General features: G+C 33.6%; 1 protein-coding gene across 1 annotated transcript in view; it reads left to right on the top strand.

Moving 5' to 3' along the window:
* The window catches only part of LOC135116614 (cGMP-dependent protein kinase, isozyme 2 forms cD4/T1/T3A/T3B-like), a 41,659-nt gene extending 26,985 nt beyond the window's left edge, over positions 1 to 14,674 (top strand). Inside the window, exons 4-11 of the mRNA XM_064039120.1 lie at positions 4,535 to 4,676; positions 8,824 to 8,918; positions 9,164 to 9,310; positions 10,736 to 11,055; positions 11,149 to 11,236; positions 11,517 to 11,701; positions 12,029 to 12,245; positions 12,617 to 14,674. Of these exons, the coding sequence (XP_063895190.1) occupies positions 4,535 to 4,676; positions 8,824 to 8,918; positions 9,164 to 9,310; positions 10,736 to 11,055; positions 11,149 to 11,236; positions 11,517 to 11,701; positions 12,029 to 12,245; positions 12,617 to 12,782 (1,360 nt within the window). The 3' untranslated portion in view covers positions 12,783 to 14,674. The remainder of the gene's footprint in view (positions 1 to 4,534; positions 4,677 to 8,823; positions 8,919 to 9,163; positions 9,311 to 10,735; positions 11,056 to 11,148; positions 11,237 to 11,516; positions 11,702 to 12,028; positions 12,246 to 12,616) is intronic.
* The last annotated feature ends 1,003 nt before the right edge of the window (positions 14,675 to 15,677 follow it).

Genomic DNA, 15,677 nt, shown 5'->3' with positions numbered 1-15,677 from the left:
TTAGAAATGGTTAAAAATGCAAAGATAGAAAACGTCGTAAAATATTTAAAACAACTCATGCATTGAAATAATAAAAAGAGATTCTGAGTCCTATGGCCACAATAAAAAGTTTTATTTGTGTTCGGATGTATGCGTGTGTTCGGTTCAAGTATCATGTAACTCTAGACAGCCCTGCATTTTAGTATCAAGGGTATCGTGTTATAGAATGCTTAGCATCTGTTGCTTTATACCCTACGAAGAACTCGTACTTGCTCTTAGCACGGTGATCCATCTTAGTTGAAGCCATCATCTTCAAGATTAATGTCTCTATCGCGATGGTAATCTATGTTGTTGCTTTATTTTAGAACTTGTCGGTCTGATGTTAAGAACATCAATGATTTCTCTTCGTAATTTAGAAATATGAAATAAACGAGATTATTATTGCCGTCAATTTGGGTTGTATTTGAAACTGGTTTAATATCGTCTAATTTTATTTTTAGAACAAAGCGTTTGGGGTCAAGTTATTTTCGGTGTTCTATTCTGCCTAATTCCGTTTAACGTGGGAAGCTGTGCCAAGTCAGTGCTCAACCAGACTATATAATTGTCTATACTGAACTGGCGAGAGCAACAATCTGCGCTCGGTGTTAACTTGTATCCATCTAAGCTATCAAACCGAACATAAAACAAAGCCATTGTTGGCGAAACCAGTGTCAACGCAGTATTGCAAAAGCACTCGCGCGCAATTTACGAAATACTAACTTACTAGCCGTCACGTTTGCAAGTTGACATTTTGATACTGCAATCCTTTCACTCCACAGACGTAATAATCTATTCTAAGAAAGCAGGACTAGCCGCGGCACGAGACGTGTATAATTTTTAATCGACGCCACCAAAGTGCATGTAATATTTTAGTCTGAGCTGCTAGACTGATTTATTGACTTTGCTGCACCATGTATTGTAGGATTGACTGAGTAGAAATGTAAAAAATCTAATATGGCGGATCGGTGTCTCAAAGTTTTCAAATTCATTGTTTATCGTATAGGAGTTATTTATGCAGGATTGAGTTCAGCATTCAGTGGATAGGATGACAACACAAAAGTATTTAATATGTATAGTCTTTCGTATCTGTTTTGAAAACACGGATATTTTTAGTGGCCAGCATTATCAACATCTTCAGAAGTTTAATTAAAACGACTGTTTCCTGTTTATTTTTCCAGACAAATAAATTCGGGCAGTAGGTATGTACTCAGATGTTCTTTGAGAGTGATATCAAATGTAACTATAACGTTTGTCGCCGGTTTGTTATCATTGTTATTTACCAGTCATTTGTAAGTTTTTGTGACGGTTAGCAAACATTACCGATAGCGGCCATTGTGTTTATTTGTTCGTGTTCTAGTCAATAATGTATTGTTATAAATTCGTGTAAATAATTTCTAGCTCACGATTAAGTTATTGTATGATATTTTAATTGTTTTGTTACTTTCACTGCTGTTCACATTAGCGATCATTACCTTCTAATTATGAAGATTGTTTTAGAAACTTGTCTAGGAATGCGATAAAGAAGTGACCGTTTTGATGAAATATTGAATGGTCCGTTAATCTCGTGACGTGTAGATAATCGTTAATGATACTGAGTTTTCCTCTGTCGAAGATACTGATCGTGAAGTAGTGGCTTCTGCCTCGACATACTTTAGTTAATTACTCCGCTGAACATTAGCATCAAGTTACACGATGTTGCAATATAACAACGCAACCAGATATCAATTTACTTCATGTTATTATTGTGCATTGTTTTGGGAACTCCGAACAATTGAATATTTGAGCCTTGAAGACATCTTTGACGAAGTATTATCACATCAGAATAATATTATAAATCCAAAAGTATGTGTGTGTATTTGGGGTATGTGTGTTCCTTCTTTACGAACGGCTGAACAGATATTACTGAAACTTGGTATAAATGTAGGTTATATATCAGAATAACATCAACTACTTTACTTTTTTTGTTTCTTTCGTCACTTTTGAATAATTCTGTTTGTGAAATTTATCCTATATATAGTGATTCTCACCAAGGTCACACATAAAACGATTTGAAACCATAGACTGTAAAATTGCGTTCGCCATGAGGGAATTGAAGCGCAACTCAAAGCAATTTTGATTCAATGCATCAATATCATTAAATATTGCATTTATAACTTTTATATTAAGCGTGTTAGTAAGTAAACTTAATAAGGAACAAAACCTAGGTATCATTTTCCATACTTCGTTATTAATAAAAGTAATCCGAATAACTTGATAGCCAAATATTGCGGAACCGAGACAGTCAAACACAAGGCCATAGACTGTCAAACCTTGCATTAAGGTCGAAATACTTCCAAGTATGAGAAAAAACTGTATTTCTTGCTATCTTACTTTACACGTTACGTTTAAAATAAGAATTAATTAATTTATTGGCTTGAACTGCTACAATTTAGGAATTGAGGGCCATTGATAAAAGCGTTCTGATGAAAAGAGTCTTTAATTCAATTTTGCCTTGTTGTATCACTATTGTTCTATTTAAGACTTTCCTCTTCGTTTATTGTTAATAGTATAATTGTTCAAGGTCAGGCAAAATGTTTCTCGTGTCACGCGGACTCAGAAAAAATACTTACCCAGCCACAGGTGCATATTTATACTTTTGTCAAAAATAGGGGTCATATCGTTATATTCAAAAAGACAAAAAACTATGGCAAGTAGATGGCACATTATAAATAACACATTAGCACAAAATAGACACCAAAGCTATAAATAAAGGTTATTTCTCAAGAATTATATCATTTTCTGCTTCATTTCCAATGCATTTTATTCCAAGACATCAACTTAGCTATGATAAATAATTCTCAATGTTAGAATGTCGCTCGAAATTACGCAACAAAAAATCTATAGCAGGCCACATTATGATATTGACATAATACACTTTTGATATCAATTTGAGAGAGTATTGACCGTGAAAAAAAAAAACCAATTTCAGACTAACCTAAAACCTTCTAAGTCTGACAAATACTTCGCTGAACACTCAACTGCATGAAACTCGATTCAGCCACAAACAAATTAACATAAACATACATACATAAACAGGTCAAACTGAGAACCTCCCTTTTTTGTAGTCGGTTAAAAATTACCTACATGATGTTAGCAATTTTTATCCTCACCGACTGTGACGTACAGTTACAAAAACAATTGTAGTTACTGTTCTGCTGACTACCCACTTTTATGTCGCTTTAATTGTCCCATAAGTGGTGCATTGCACAGCTGTATAAAGCCATTAAATTGTAATCAATAAAATGTGTAAAGATCTGTAACAGTAACGAGTTTATGATGCAATTATGTTAGAAAACGTTATAAGATAGAAAGATCTACGGTTAGGCAGTCACGCAATAGTTTAGCGTTATCTATTTAAATACGACTGAGAATCAGCGCTTTTTAAATACGTTATTAAGATTAAAATCATCTTTAATTTCAAAATGCGAGTTATTAAAGCGATTTCTTAAAGAAACGTGCAGTAATCTCATGCTAACACTAAAAACGCGACCCGTTTTTATTTTCAAGAAAAATACATACAATATTACTGTGAAAACTTTACAAAACATCAAATGGACACTTATTTTAAATCCTTCCTAAATTCTACTCCTATAATCTACGGCACAAGCGGTATGTAGGTTTGAGTGTTTCCAGAAACTTCCTAGAACAAATCCTTACGTCACCAACCTCCGATTTATACCTCCAATAAAACGACCTATAATAACAGCTATATTTTACCTGATATACATAATATTTGACTTATCCCACTTATAGGTTTGCTTAACATGACTCACTCGAGGAAACCTCGCCGACTCGTATAACTACCTTTTGGCGTTCACTTTCAACAGAAGCCCGTTGAATTGATTTAATATGCGTATTACTGGGCACAAGTTAAATTACTACATGATTGCCGAAGTAAACTAACTATAGCATTTTGTTTTCTTCGGTTTTACTATGAAAATAATAGATAAGATAGAAGAGTCAGGGTTAAAAGAATCAAAACTTTAAAGAAGCATTTAGGCACCAGTTTATTTTAGGTTTTGATATAAGCATTGGGTAAAATATCACCATAATTAAATACTTGTTGTATGACCACTTTTTAGTAGTCTGTTATAGAAAGCTGGATCAATTAGAATTATCAGCGGACTTTATCGCAGTAAAATTGAAAGCTGACGCAAAATACCTGTAACAGTAGATATGGTCTAACACGAAGGTTCTAAGTCTAAAATCATTACCTTACCTGTATTAACGCCTATCATAAATTTCCATCCTAGTATTACATTACGGAAAGCCAACCAAAGTTTAGTTAGAAACTGTGATAAAACAAGTTTTGCACCGCCATAACATTGAAACTGTACTTGTTTATTTTACACCGTACAAATTCCATAATACGCCATCGACCAGACACTTTCTATTCACAAACGTAACACAGTTATGCCTACTTTTTCCGATGACATAATCTGTGGTCCAGTTTTTAACGTGTTGTTCTTTTTTTCAGCGTTCCGATCTTCAAAGATTTGTCTGAAGACACGCTGATCAAAATCTCCGATGTTTTGGAGGAAACTCATTACCAGAACGGCGATTACATCATCAGGCAGGGTGCTCGTGGTGATACCTTCTTCATCATATCTAAAGGACAGGTAATCTATCATTCTTATATGGCTTTTGTTATTCAAACTATTGGCACCCGCGTTAACACGTAGGATTGAGTCACAAAAATTGCCATTCTCAAGGTGTTTAGATGGCACATTAATCAAAGACTATGAACGAGCAATTTAAAAGTATTATAGCTTTAAAAAAATTCTCGTAGTATTTTTCTTGTCGTAAGGGATCTTAGTCCTATAAGTTATGGCATTCATGCAAATAAATCTGGTTTAAAATATTTTCGCAAATTCATCAAAACTATATTCACGGAACTCCGATTATCCAATTATTGTATTATAGAAGATTGTCCAATTGTTTTATAGAAGAATTAACACGGTATTTTAAACAACTTTTTGATTACGATGGAAACGATCGGTTTAAACAAAGCCACTTCAATAAAGGCTCAAGCAATTTCATCACAACAACATAACACCATCTCATTATTAAGTAATCGGCCATAAGCAGCTGTATATGAACAAAAACAACTCGAAGAAAACGAGAATAATCTCGGAAGAATACTGATAGTTATGATAATTGTATCATTAAATAGCAAGAATTATATTTTGAATGCTAATGCGATGACATTTACCCGTTATGTTCGCCTATTAATAGAGATACTTAGTCATAGTCACATTTAATCGAATCATAATACTCGATTTTGCAAAACTATCGATATTTTATTCACTCAATCATACCAAAGGCGAAATATTGGGAAACATTATGTTATTACTCAAATATTCTTGTTTAACTACTAACGACTTTCTAATTCGGTTGTTAAAAAGACGTGAATGATGTTCTTTTATCGTTTTACCACAGTAAAACATTAGTGTTACAATCGCTTTGTCATCTATTAACAGTCGTTCGAATAAGTGGACATTTGTCATCTTGTGGTAATTTATTCCGATGACATACTGTTCTAAAGAAATCTGCTCCATACATCATGTTAAACCTTAAAATTTCACTTTCGTTTGTACACTTTCGAGTGTTCTTCGTTCCGGAACGACGTGACTTTTTACCTCTGACCACGCCTCCATGTTTTGTAAACATATCCGTCTTGGCCAACGTAATTCGATTATCTGTAATCGTCGTTTCGCTTTCAAAATATTATTTCTGATGACATAACACTGGTTTTGTAATAATAATACTGTATTAGTCATACATGAGATCTGTCTTATATTTTGTTGTTCTTCTAAACCAAAACCGGATCTAGAGAAGACTTGATTTGCTTTTTATGTCAAAAGTCACCTGGACACAGTCAGACTTTGTATTAATGATCAATCTTTTTACTCTTGTAGTTGCTGAGTTTTACAAAACCCTATATTTCGTAATATTTTAATGATCATTTAGAAAGATAACTTGTATCTTAGAGACAAAGTTTCGAAAGTCATTGGTAATAATATTTCCTTTATGTTGTCATGGAACTAAATTGTATAAGCTTTGTAGACGCGGTGACTGTGCAAGAAGTTCACCTTGGCATTTAGCATTACGTCTCCGTCTCCGCAAACACTGATTGTTATTTTCTGACCGCTGCAAATGCACGAATATTGTGATTTTACACTTCATCTATCCAGACAGACAGTTGAAATTATCGATATTGTTAATACTAAGTTAGTTGAAATAACAGCAGACGCTATTTAAGAAGCTTATAGAGGAATAAATGGCAAACAACAGAATATAGCTCATAAGTTTATATCAACATCATCAGTGTCTGAATTAGATTGTAAACGATGAATGATTGTTTCAATCTCACGGACAATTCTCACTAATCATTGTTGATCGCGTTTGTCATTAAACAATCAGTGTGACTCAATTTTTATATAACATGGAGGTGGTAGAGGCCAAAAGCCTGACTATTGTGGCCACAAGGTCAGCGCACTGTGCAGAAGCGAGAGGATCGTATGGTATTTGAGGCCAGATTTTTGAACGTTTTGTGGCAAATATTTGGGTCCACAGAATTTATTTTTGTGTAAGTTTTTCTTTGTTCTTCATGTTTCCTAGAACATTTATGTACATATTTTATCCTATCTATCTGGTCTATATGACTTTTGTACTGAATATATCTCTTTAAAATACACGTATTTATATAATAAAAAATTCGTACCGAATGAAGCAATTGAGCACACCTCAATCAACAAATTAGAGATAAATTGTGATTTGAAAACACATTTGATTGCGGAACCACTATTACCAGTTTCAATAACTCGTTTGTAACTTTGTTATCTAGCCTTTAGCTATGAAAATATATTAAAATTAAAATTGCACTTTAAATCAAAATTTATTAATCATCCATTATGCATCATGCTATTATTTATTCAGACAGCAGATAAATAAGAATATTATGCCAAAGACAAAAGTAAGGAAAACAAAAGTGAAATAAAGGATTATTTATCAAACAAAATCATTGTTATCGTTCACCGTTGCAAATCTGCAAGGTTGCCTAAAATTGAGAGCATTGTTCTAAAATCTGTGAAATACCAAAGTAACAAATAAACTTAACAATAAAGTCGTAAGAATGGAGTAATGTACCCATTCTTTTCGAAGTTTGATGATTTCATTATTACGGACAAAATGTAACCAATTTTTGGAGTTTTGTAACCTCTTGAATATTCACAGAGTACTTACCAAAGTAAAACATGGAAGGAGGTACATTACGTGATCAAGTAGATACGGGTGTACCAATATGCAAATTGAATAATTTGAACATACATTACGGACCGATGGTTTTTTATGTTACCAAAGCGTTAAATACTGGTTAGAAGCAAGTCGAGCAATCAAACCCAAACACTGATTAAATCAGCTTAAATTACATGTTGCTTGATGTCAACACTGTTTTCAAAGATCAAAAAGAAGAAGCTTAAATCAGACTTTCATCCAAATTGTACTGAAGATAAAATTAATGCTCTTATCTGATCTGAATCTGAATTCACTCAAAACTAGCCATTTTAGAGGACACCTTTCAACCACGTTCAAATATGGACCTCAAACTGGTTAAACTATTCGGTTCATCAGAAACAAATGAAAATCTTAAACCAAGTTTGAAGGAAGTCTGCTTCAATCCGTTAAATGCAACGACCACATTAGGATTCGTTACACCAAATGACTAGCTAGAAGTAACTCTTCTTAGAAATAAACATTTACTAACCGACCACCTTTAAAATCACTGAGCTGTGACAAAAGTTCCCGTTTTTGTTGATCTTGTAAAATTATCCGGATGACTTCATCGTCTTAACTGTCTCTTAGAGTTGCATTATCTATTTCCGTTGTTATCTCATCAATGTTAGTATAACTTTAATTTTACCTTCTTTTCAGATGGTTTTCTACTTTCTTTGTTAGTATTTAATTTAACTGGGTCGTAAAATCGTTTCCTGTCTGTATTTATGTAGGTTAAAACTATATTTGCTCTTATCCTCTTTAGCATTTATAGGGTCGAATACTGTAAATATGAGTGCATCTATTTCTACGAAAGTATAATAAAGGTTAATAACTGTTCCATAAAATGAATGGTCTATGTTTAGATTTTCAATTCTTCGTGAGGTGTGAACATTTCGGCTTTTATTGTTTTGATGCATCATTGAACATTCATCACGTTAAACTTTATTGTTGAACACGCTTAGTTCCTGTTGTGTTTTATGATTTATAGATATATATCGTGAGTACTGTATACGTGATTTAGTTTTATGATAAAGAATGGCTGCATATTTTTTGACCGTTACTTGTTCCAATTTTTATTGACTTAGGTTTCCTGAGAAACGTTAAGAATTTATCGCTTCCCTTATCATTCGCGGAGGCTAATTACTAATTTACATAGCGGAACTGGTAATTACACGCTCGTGACTAAATTGCGGAGCATATTATGATGCTTGCACATGATTACCCGTTAGCCCTCCGTGCCTTACTTCATGTCCATCCGGAGTTTAATGACAACTTTCGATGTTGTCTAAACGTCCGTTCCACGTTTTTATAATAACGGTAATAAGCTCATAGGACCTGTCATTATGTTCAGCATCTGTGGTATTACAGAAACGTCAGACTATAGGACGTAACTAGCTTATTATGCTAATTTGAACAATAGCACGATTAGGTGTATTTAAATGTTTAGTTGTAATAGCTTTGTTGATTATATCATTATTATTTTCTTTTCAGGTGAAAGTGACTCAGAAACCACCAAACAGTAATGATGAGAAATTCATAAGAACTCTCACGAAAGGCGATTTCTTCGGCGAGAAGGCATTGCAAGGGTAAGCATCGGAATGAATAAATTCATTAATCTATGTCCAATTCTTAACGCTAATAAAAGTATAATTGTTGAAAGAGATGTATTTTGTATGAAAGACTACGATTTAACGTCGTGGCTATTATAATATATATATATATTATTTACGACGGCATCATAAAGCGCAGGTATATTAAATGGCCCTATAAGGCACATTAAATGGAAAAACGTGTTCCATCATCAATAGTAATTCCATTTTTGACATTTCAGAGACGATCTTCGAACGGCTAACATTATCTGCGACTCGCCAGAGGGCACGACTTGCCTCGTCATCGACAGGGAGACCTTCAACCAACTCATCTCCGCTCTCGACGAGATCCGAACCAAATACAAGGATGAAGGAGACAGCAGGCAACGGTCAGTAAAATTGTTTAACATTATGATTTTGTTCCAGACTTGAGTCTTTTCCTTCTATATCTTTAAACATCCTTTTAAATGATTCATTGTTATAATCTACATGATACGTCATGTCCTCTTTTATTCTGTTTGTTACAAAATTCGTTCTCATGCAAATTATTACAGTCGGCTTAAGAAATGTTTGTACAAATTCACTATAATTTTTAGTTTCATGGTATAATGTCTTGTTTTCAACCTACAAACAATTCATTAAAGACTTTTGGGAACATTTTTATTTACATTGTTTGGCTTTGTTATTATTTTTTGACCATAAATTAATAAGACATTGTCAAGTTCACACCAATCTGGAACTAAGCCGACTGCGATAAAATCAAAAGTGATACCGCATGGATGGAATGTATCCCATTGTTTGGCCATGAATCTTTCCACTCTCGAACAATAGCCACTGCAATATGAATTGATAACAATTTTTATCTGATTTCACCGTCTAATAACTTTTATTTCTTGTTTCGATGCAAACAATACGGATTCGAACGTACGGTAAGTTACATAAAATCTTAAAAAAATAATACAATTTTCAACTTTCTCCTCATCAATGTCGAATTTAATTAAATAGTGGAAGCAAATCGGTTATTAACTTTCCTCTTTGACGTAGAAAATGTGTCTACCACGGCATTGAGCGATAACAATTAAATTTCCCGCGTTTTTGTTGCAAAGATTGTGAAGTGCCAATGAAAACAATAGGTGCACGCTGCATCTGGATGACTTAGTAATAGAACCGCCGCAAAAACAAAAGATATATCAATTAACTTTACAGGAAAGTTATTATTGTGCTGATCAAGTGATTTTGAGGCCAACTAGAACATTATGAGAACGATCTCGGTTTAACTCCTTGAAATATAGATTTTCATTCATAGCCTTTCCTGAAAATGGCATTTGAGATAGGTGGTTAGTATGCTTCACGCTCACCAATAATCTAAAATCACCGTGAAGTTTAAGGCTTATAAGGAAGATACATGGTAATGTGGGAAAATCCTGCATATTTTGATATCCCTATCATTGTCACTAACACAGATATCGGTTTATCACCACGTGTTGATATTGACATTATTGATAGCAATAACGAACCCCAACTCTATACTTACATCACTTTTATCAGTAAATGCTACGTTTCATTTTGGAACTTTGGAAAAAAAATAAGGCTGAGAACAGTCCAGTAACTGTTTTACTAACCGCTGCTTTCTCAAATTCGAACGCGGATTACTTTTGAATGAATGTTGTCGTGTAAACGTCGGGTCAAGACCACCTGAGTCTATTCATTAGGTTTGTTGCAAGCGTCCATTATTTGGTTCATTCAATTTCGTTCCACTGCCGTTAGAAAATAGACATTAAGGTCAGCCTGTAATAAATCATCTACTTTTCCAGATTAAACGAGGAATTCGCCAACTTACGTCTCTCAGATCTGCGCATCATCGCGACATTGGGTATTGGTGGCTTCGGTCGAGTGGAACTTGTACAGATCCAGAGCGACTCCAGCCGGTCTTTCGCCTTGAAGCAGATGAAGAAAGCCCAGATCGTTGAAACCAGGCAGCAACAGCACATCATGTCAGAAAAGGAGATAATGTCAGAAATGAACTGCGAGTTCATTGTCAAGTTGTATAAGACGTTCAAGGATCGTAAATACTTGTATATGCTGATGGAAACTTGCCTTGGAGGAGAGTTGTGGACTATTTTAAGAGACAAAGGTATGTATTATTGATCTCATTTAATCGAACTTTTTCTATCTGGTCCGTACTCTTAGTGCAAGGTTGCTTAATATGTACTTGGTTTGATTTCAGGCCAATTTGATGATGCCACTACGAGATTCTACACTGCTTGTGTGGTTGAAGCCTTCCATTACCTCCATTCGCGGAATATTATTTACAGGTAAATATGCACACTATATAAAATAGTAATAAACATTTGTATAGAAATAAATTATGATGTTGTATACGTTTTCCTCCGAAACGAATCATCATGTACTAGTCATTAGTTCCACCATGTTCAATAAAAGAATGAAAGCAATGCAATATAACCAATTTTCAATAGGTGTGACTGGTTATTTTTAAAACCGATACTGAGTAAATTAATGCTTCCATTCAAGGAATATCAACAATTCATACATTAATAATTTGGCAGTATAATTTTTGCTACTTTATTTTTCCAGGGATCTCAAACCAGAGAATTTACTATTAGACTCTAAAGGCTACGTGAAACTAGTTGACTTCGGTTTCTCTAAGAAGCTGCAAGCGAGCCGCAAGACTTGGACCTTCTGTGGTACGCCGGAGTACGTAGCTCCTGAAGTTATCATGAACCGAGGTCATGATATCAGTGCTGACTACTGGTCTTTAGGTAAGACGTTAATGAATTTCATATTTATGGTGATTACCTTACGGGTATAAAATAGTAATGATCTTAGGTCCTTGCCGAAGCAATCAAATTGCATGCAAAGGTTGGATGAGTATTTTCCACGAGAAATTCCTGAACAGTTTCTGAAATTAAGGATATCTCCTATGGAATGACAGCAATAAAAGTTCTTCTCTTATAATAATTGGAATCCGTTGGAATTAAGCCTCGGATAAAATATTTTGATTCAATTTTCTACTATCGGCACTAACATTTCGTTTCCAAAAAAATCCTGCAAAACACATTCAATAATCATTTCCTTTGGTCTTCTAGGTGTACTCATGTTCGAATTACTAACCGGTTCCCCGCCGTTCACGGGCACTGACCCAATGAAGACATACAACAAGATCCTCAAGGGTATAGATGCGGTGGAATTCCCTCGCTGCATCACCAGGAACGCAGCCAACCTCATCAAGAAACTGTGCAGAGACAACCCTGCTGAACGACTTGGGTACCAGCGAGGTGGTATCACTGAGATACAGAAACACAAGTGAGTATATGTGAATTCTAAATTTAATCCTTTCTAATTAACATCTATATTCATTAATAGTTTTGTGAGCTGGCCTGTCTTCTCATATTGCAAAAGTGGAAGCTTCATCAGTTTAATTAAAGTGAATCGGCAGTGTAACGACTAAGACACATTCAGTACAAACTGAATAAATTAAAAATATACAGTTACCTGAAAAGTTACGAATCAAAGCGTTGGAATATGAAATGCTAGCTTGTATACCACCACAATGGAACAAGTACAAAATGTGCAAAGCAATGTTGTCTATAACTTTGGCCACAAATATTAGGTACCATTGTGGCGAAGGTCCATATAATTTTTGGATTCGTATTAACCTTCCTTCTATTTTCCAGATGGTTCGACGGTTTCAACTGGGAGGGCTTGGCCCAACGTTCACTAGAGCCCCCGATCACCCCAGTGGTCAAATCCCCAGTGGACACACACAACTTCGACCAATACCCACCCGATGCCGACGAACCGCCACCAGACGACCTCTCCGGATGGGATAGTAACTTCTAAAATATATGAAAAACTTTATAAGAGAAAATTTCTACTACCAATCGTAAATATCAGATTTATAAAATAATCTGTATGGTTATTATCACTAATAAGTTAATACTGAAACGACTTAACGCCATTTTCCTTGCTACCATTTGTAACGCAATTATTATGCCTTCTTGTTATTGAATTAAACTTGACTTTAAGGAAGAATTTAAAAGCCGATCAATGGCGTTTTAGTTTACCATCACATCTAAAAAGTTTAAATATTAAACGTCCTAACCTATATAATACGTTAAATTCATCTAAGAACGTAACCGTAAAATGACTTAATAATAAATAATAGCATAGATGATAATATGGCGTGCCTAAAGTTAGGTAAAATATTTTCTCAAACCGCAGTTGAAAGTTTAAAATGCCATTAATTAGTTATTAGCTCTTGCCGGTTGATTGTCAACTGATAGTGATAACAGAGTTCATTATTATGAAACTTCAAAAAAAAACGATGTTTCTATAAAAAGGAGCTCTGAATAGCACTATGCATTGTAAATAGAATAAATTATATCTAATCTTTATTAAAGTCTCAACTATTATATTAATAATTATTATTTTCACTTTTTAGTAAATCGTTGCTTAATTATTTCATTTCAATTGTGCAATATCAGTTCGGTTCTGTCACTTTTGTACTTATTTTTATTTAACTGTTTGAATGTCGATGAACAAAGAATATTCTGCCTCTTTGGTTAGATATACAAACTTATTTCTGCCCTCGAGTGTACGTACGTGAAAGGGAAGAGAATTAAAAAGAAAAAGAATTAATAAATATTTAATTACCTATTTTTAATTCTAATTCATATTGTAGCCCATTGTCAATTATGAATCAATTTATTGTTGACTAAGTACGTAGTGCCAATCTATCATGTATTTGTATTTATGTATTTCTAATAGTTCGCCAAAATATATCTAGATTTCGTAAAGGTGACTGCAATGCCAAAATATTGTGTTACCAGAATTACTCGTAATATCAACGATAATTTGCTATCTCTTGATCATTTATAAAATATATTTTTCTTATAAAAACGATAGCATAGATATTCTAAATTCTTCCCTATTCGTGATATTTCTCATATAAATTTTGTTAATGGGTTAACTTGCGTATGCAATTATATTTGTCTTATAAAATACTTCATACGTCAAATATTTCTTCAAACGTTGTGATGTTCTGGATAATATCAATAATTATTATATCAACATCTTAAGAATGCTTTTATGGGTTTCAGTATTTTTGGTATTGTATTTGAGAATGGAATGTATCGTTAGCAATGTAATTGTATGTGAATTTTATCAAAATGTGTAGAACATTTGAACAATTGAAAACTTACCTATACCTACATAATTTTTTGGTTCTCTGAATAGTTACCTAATTAAGTGACATTTATATGTAAACCGAAATATATTATTATGTAAATGTTAATTATGAATTGTATTTATTAAGTGTAATTGTAAAAATAAATGTATTCAACAGTCCACTAATAGTTACTTTACTGTTTAGTTTGTCATGTACTAAACCACGGCTTGTTTGGTAGCTATCTCTAAACATGACATAATTTAAGACTTATCATTAAATTCATTTATAATAGTCAATTTATATTTAAGTTTTCCATATATAGACGAATAAACGTCACTGTAAATATTCTTGTAGTGAATTTAAACGTAATTATTCATCTGTGTAAGAATGAATAACATTTTTGGGTGATGCAATTGAAGCTATGTAATTAAATTTTAAAATATTTTTTTAAAAATTGTTATGATAAGAATACTTATTTTTGTAATCCATAGGATTTAAACAATTAATTAAATAGATATTTTATTGATTTTTGAAACTGTAAAAATACATTATTTCAACTGAATAACTGTTTTAATAAATACCTCACCTCACGATGTTACATTGTTATATAAACATTTTAATAGATACCAGCAATTTAAAATACGAAGCTTGATAAAGCTGTACGAAAGATACTTATTTCTTGTAGGAATAATTAAAACAAGAGAAAGACAAAAAAGAGGAAACAATGACTTCGGAGAAAAAGAAGAAGAAGGACAATTTCATTCTTATGGACAAACAAAATGATACAGTGAGTACAAAATTTTCATTTCTATTTACATACCTAAACTCTTGTCCTGGCATTTGATATCGGTGAATCTCTGATTAATTGAATCAGATACGTACTGGCCGAATTTTACCTTTAAATTGCATGAAATAATTTTATTCTACAAATAGAATTGGAGGCTGCATTTGGCATTTCCAAGTTGGCTCCTGCATTTCTGTTTGAGTGTGGTGCAAGAAAAGTAGAGGCAGCTTGGTTGATAACCAAAGCGGAGCGGAGAAGTATTTAGGCAACCAATGGAATTTTTTCGCACAGGAATACGTGGACAAAGTGGACGGAGACAAGATATTCGAATTATTAAATTCCATTGGTTGTTTAAAGACTTCTTCGCTCTACTCCGTTGTGTTGGGAGCGTGGGCCTTAGCCATTTTCCGTCTCTTATGCGTAGTGTTTTGTTCATAATTTTTGACGATTGTAAAGTGAGTGAATGTAGAACCAACTTTGGACAAGCAAAGGCTATTCGTTGTTGTGGTTCAGATTTCAAACTGTGGTAATTTATCCTGTATAGTTGCATTTCTCTCTCACACTAGAATCTACTTCATATAATATTAATGGTCCAAGGGCCTCGTAGTTAAACATCACTGTATACCACATAGGGTGTAAACAGAACTTACGGGAAGTCATACAAAACTTTGTGTGAGTGTTATACCCCATGGTTATGTATAAGAAGACTAACATTGAGTTAGTTATAATTTACATATATAAAATTAAAAAAAACTTTGTGTTTGCTGTGTGTTTGTAAGTTATA

The sequence above is a fragment of the Helicoverpa armigera genome, chromosome 18 (assembly GCF_030705265.1).
Source record: "Helicoverpa armigera isolate CAAS_96S chromosome 18, ASM3070526v1, whole genome shotgun sequence".
Taxonomy (NCBI): domain Eukaryota; kingdom Metazoa; phylum Arthropoda; class Insecta; order Lepidoptera; family Noctuidae; genus Helicoverpa; species Helicoverpa armigera.
Note: the sequence above shows the minus strand (reverse complement) of the source record. Positions and strands in the feature narration are given on the sequence as shown.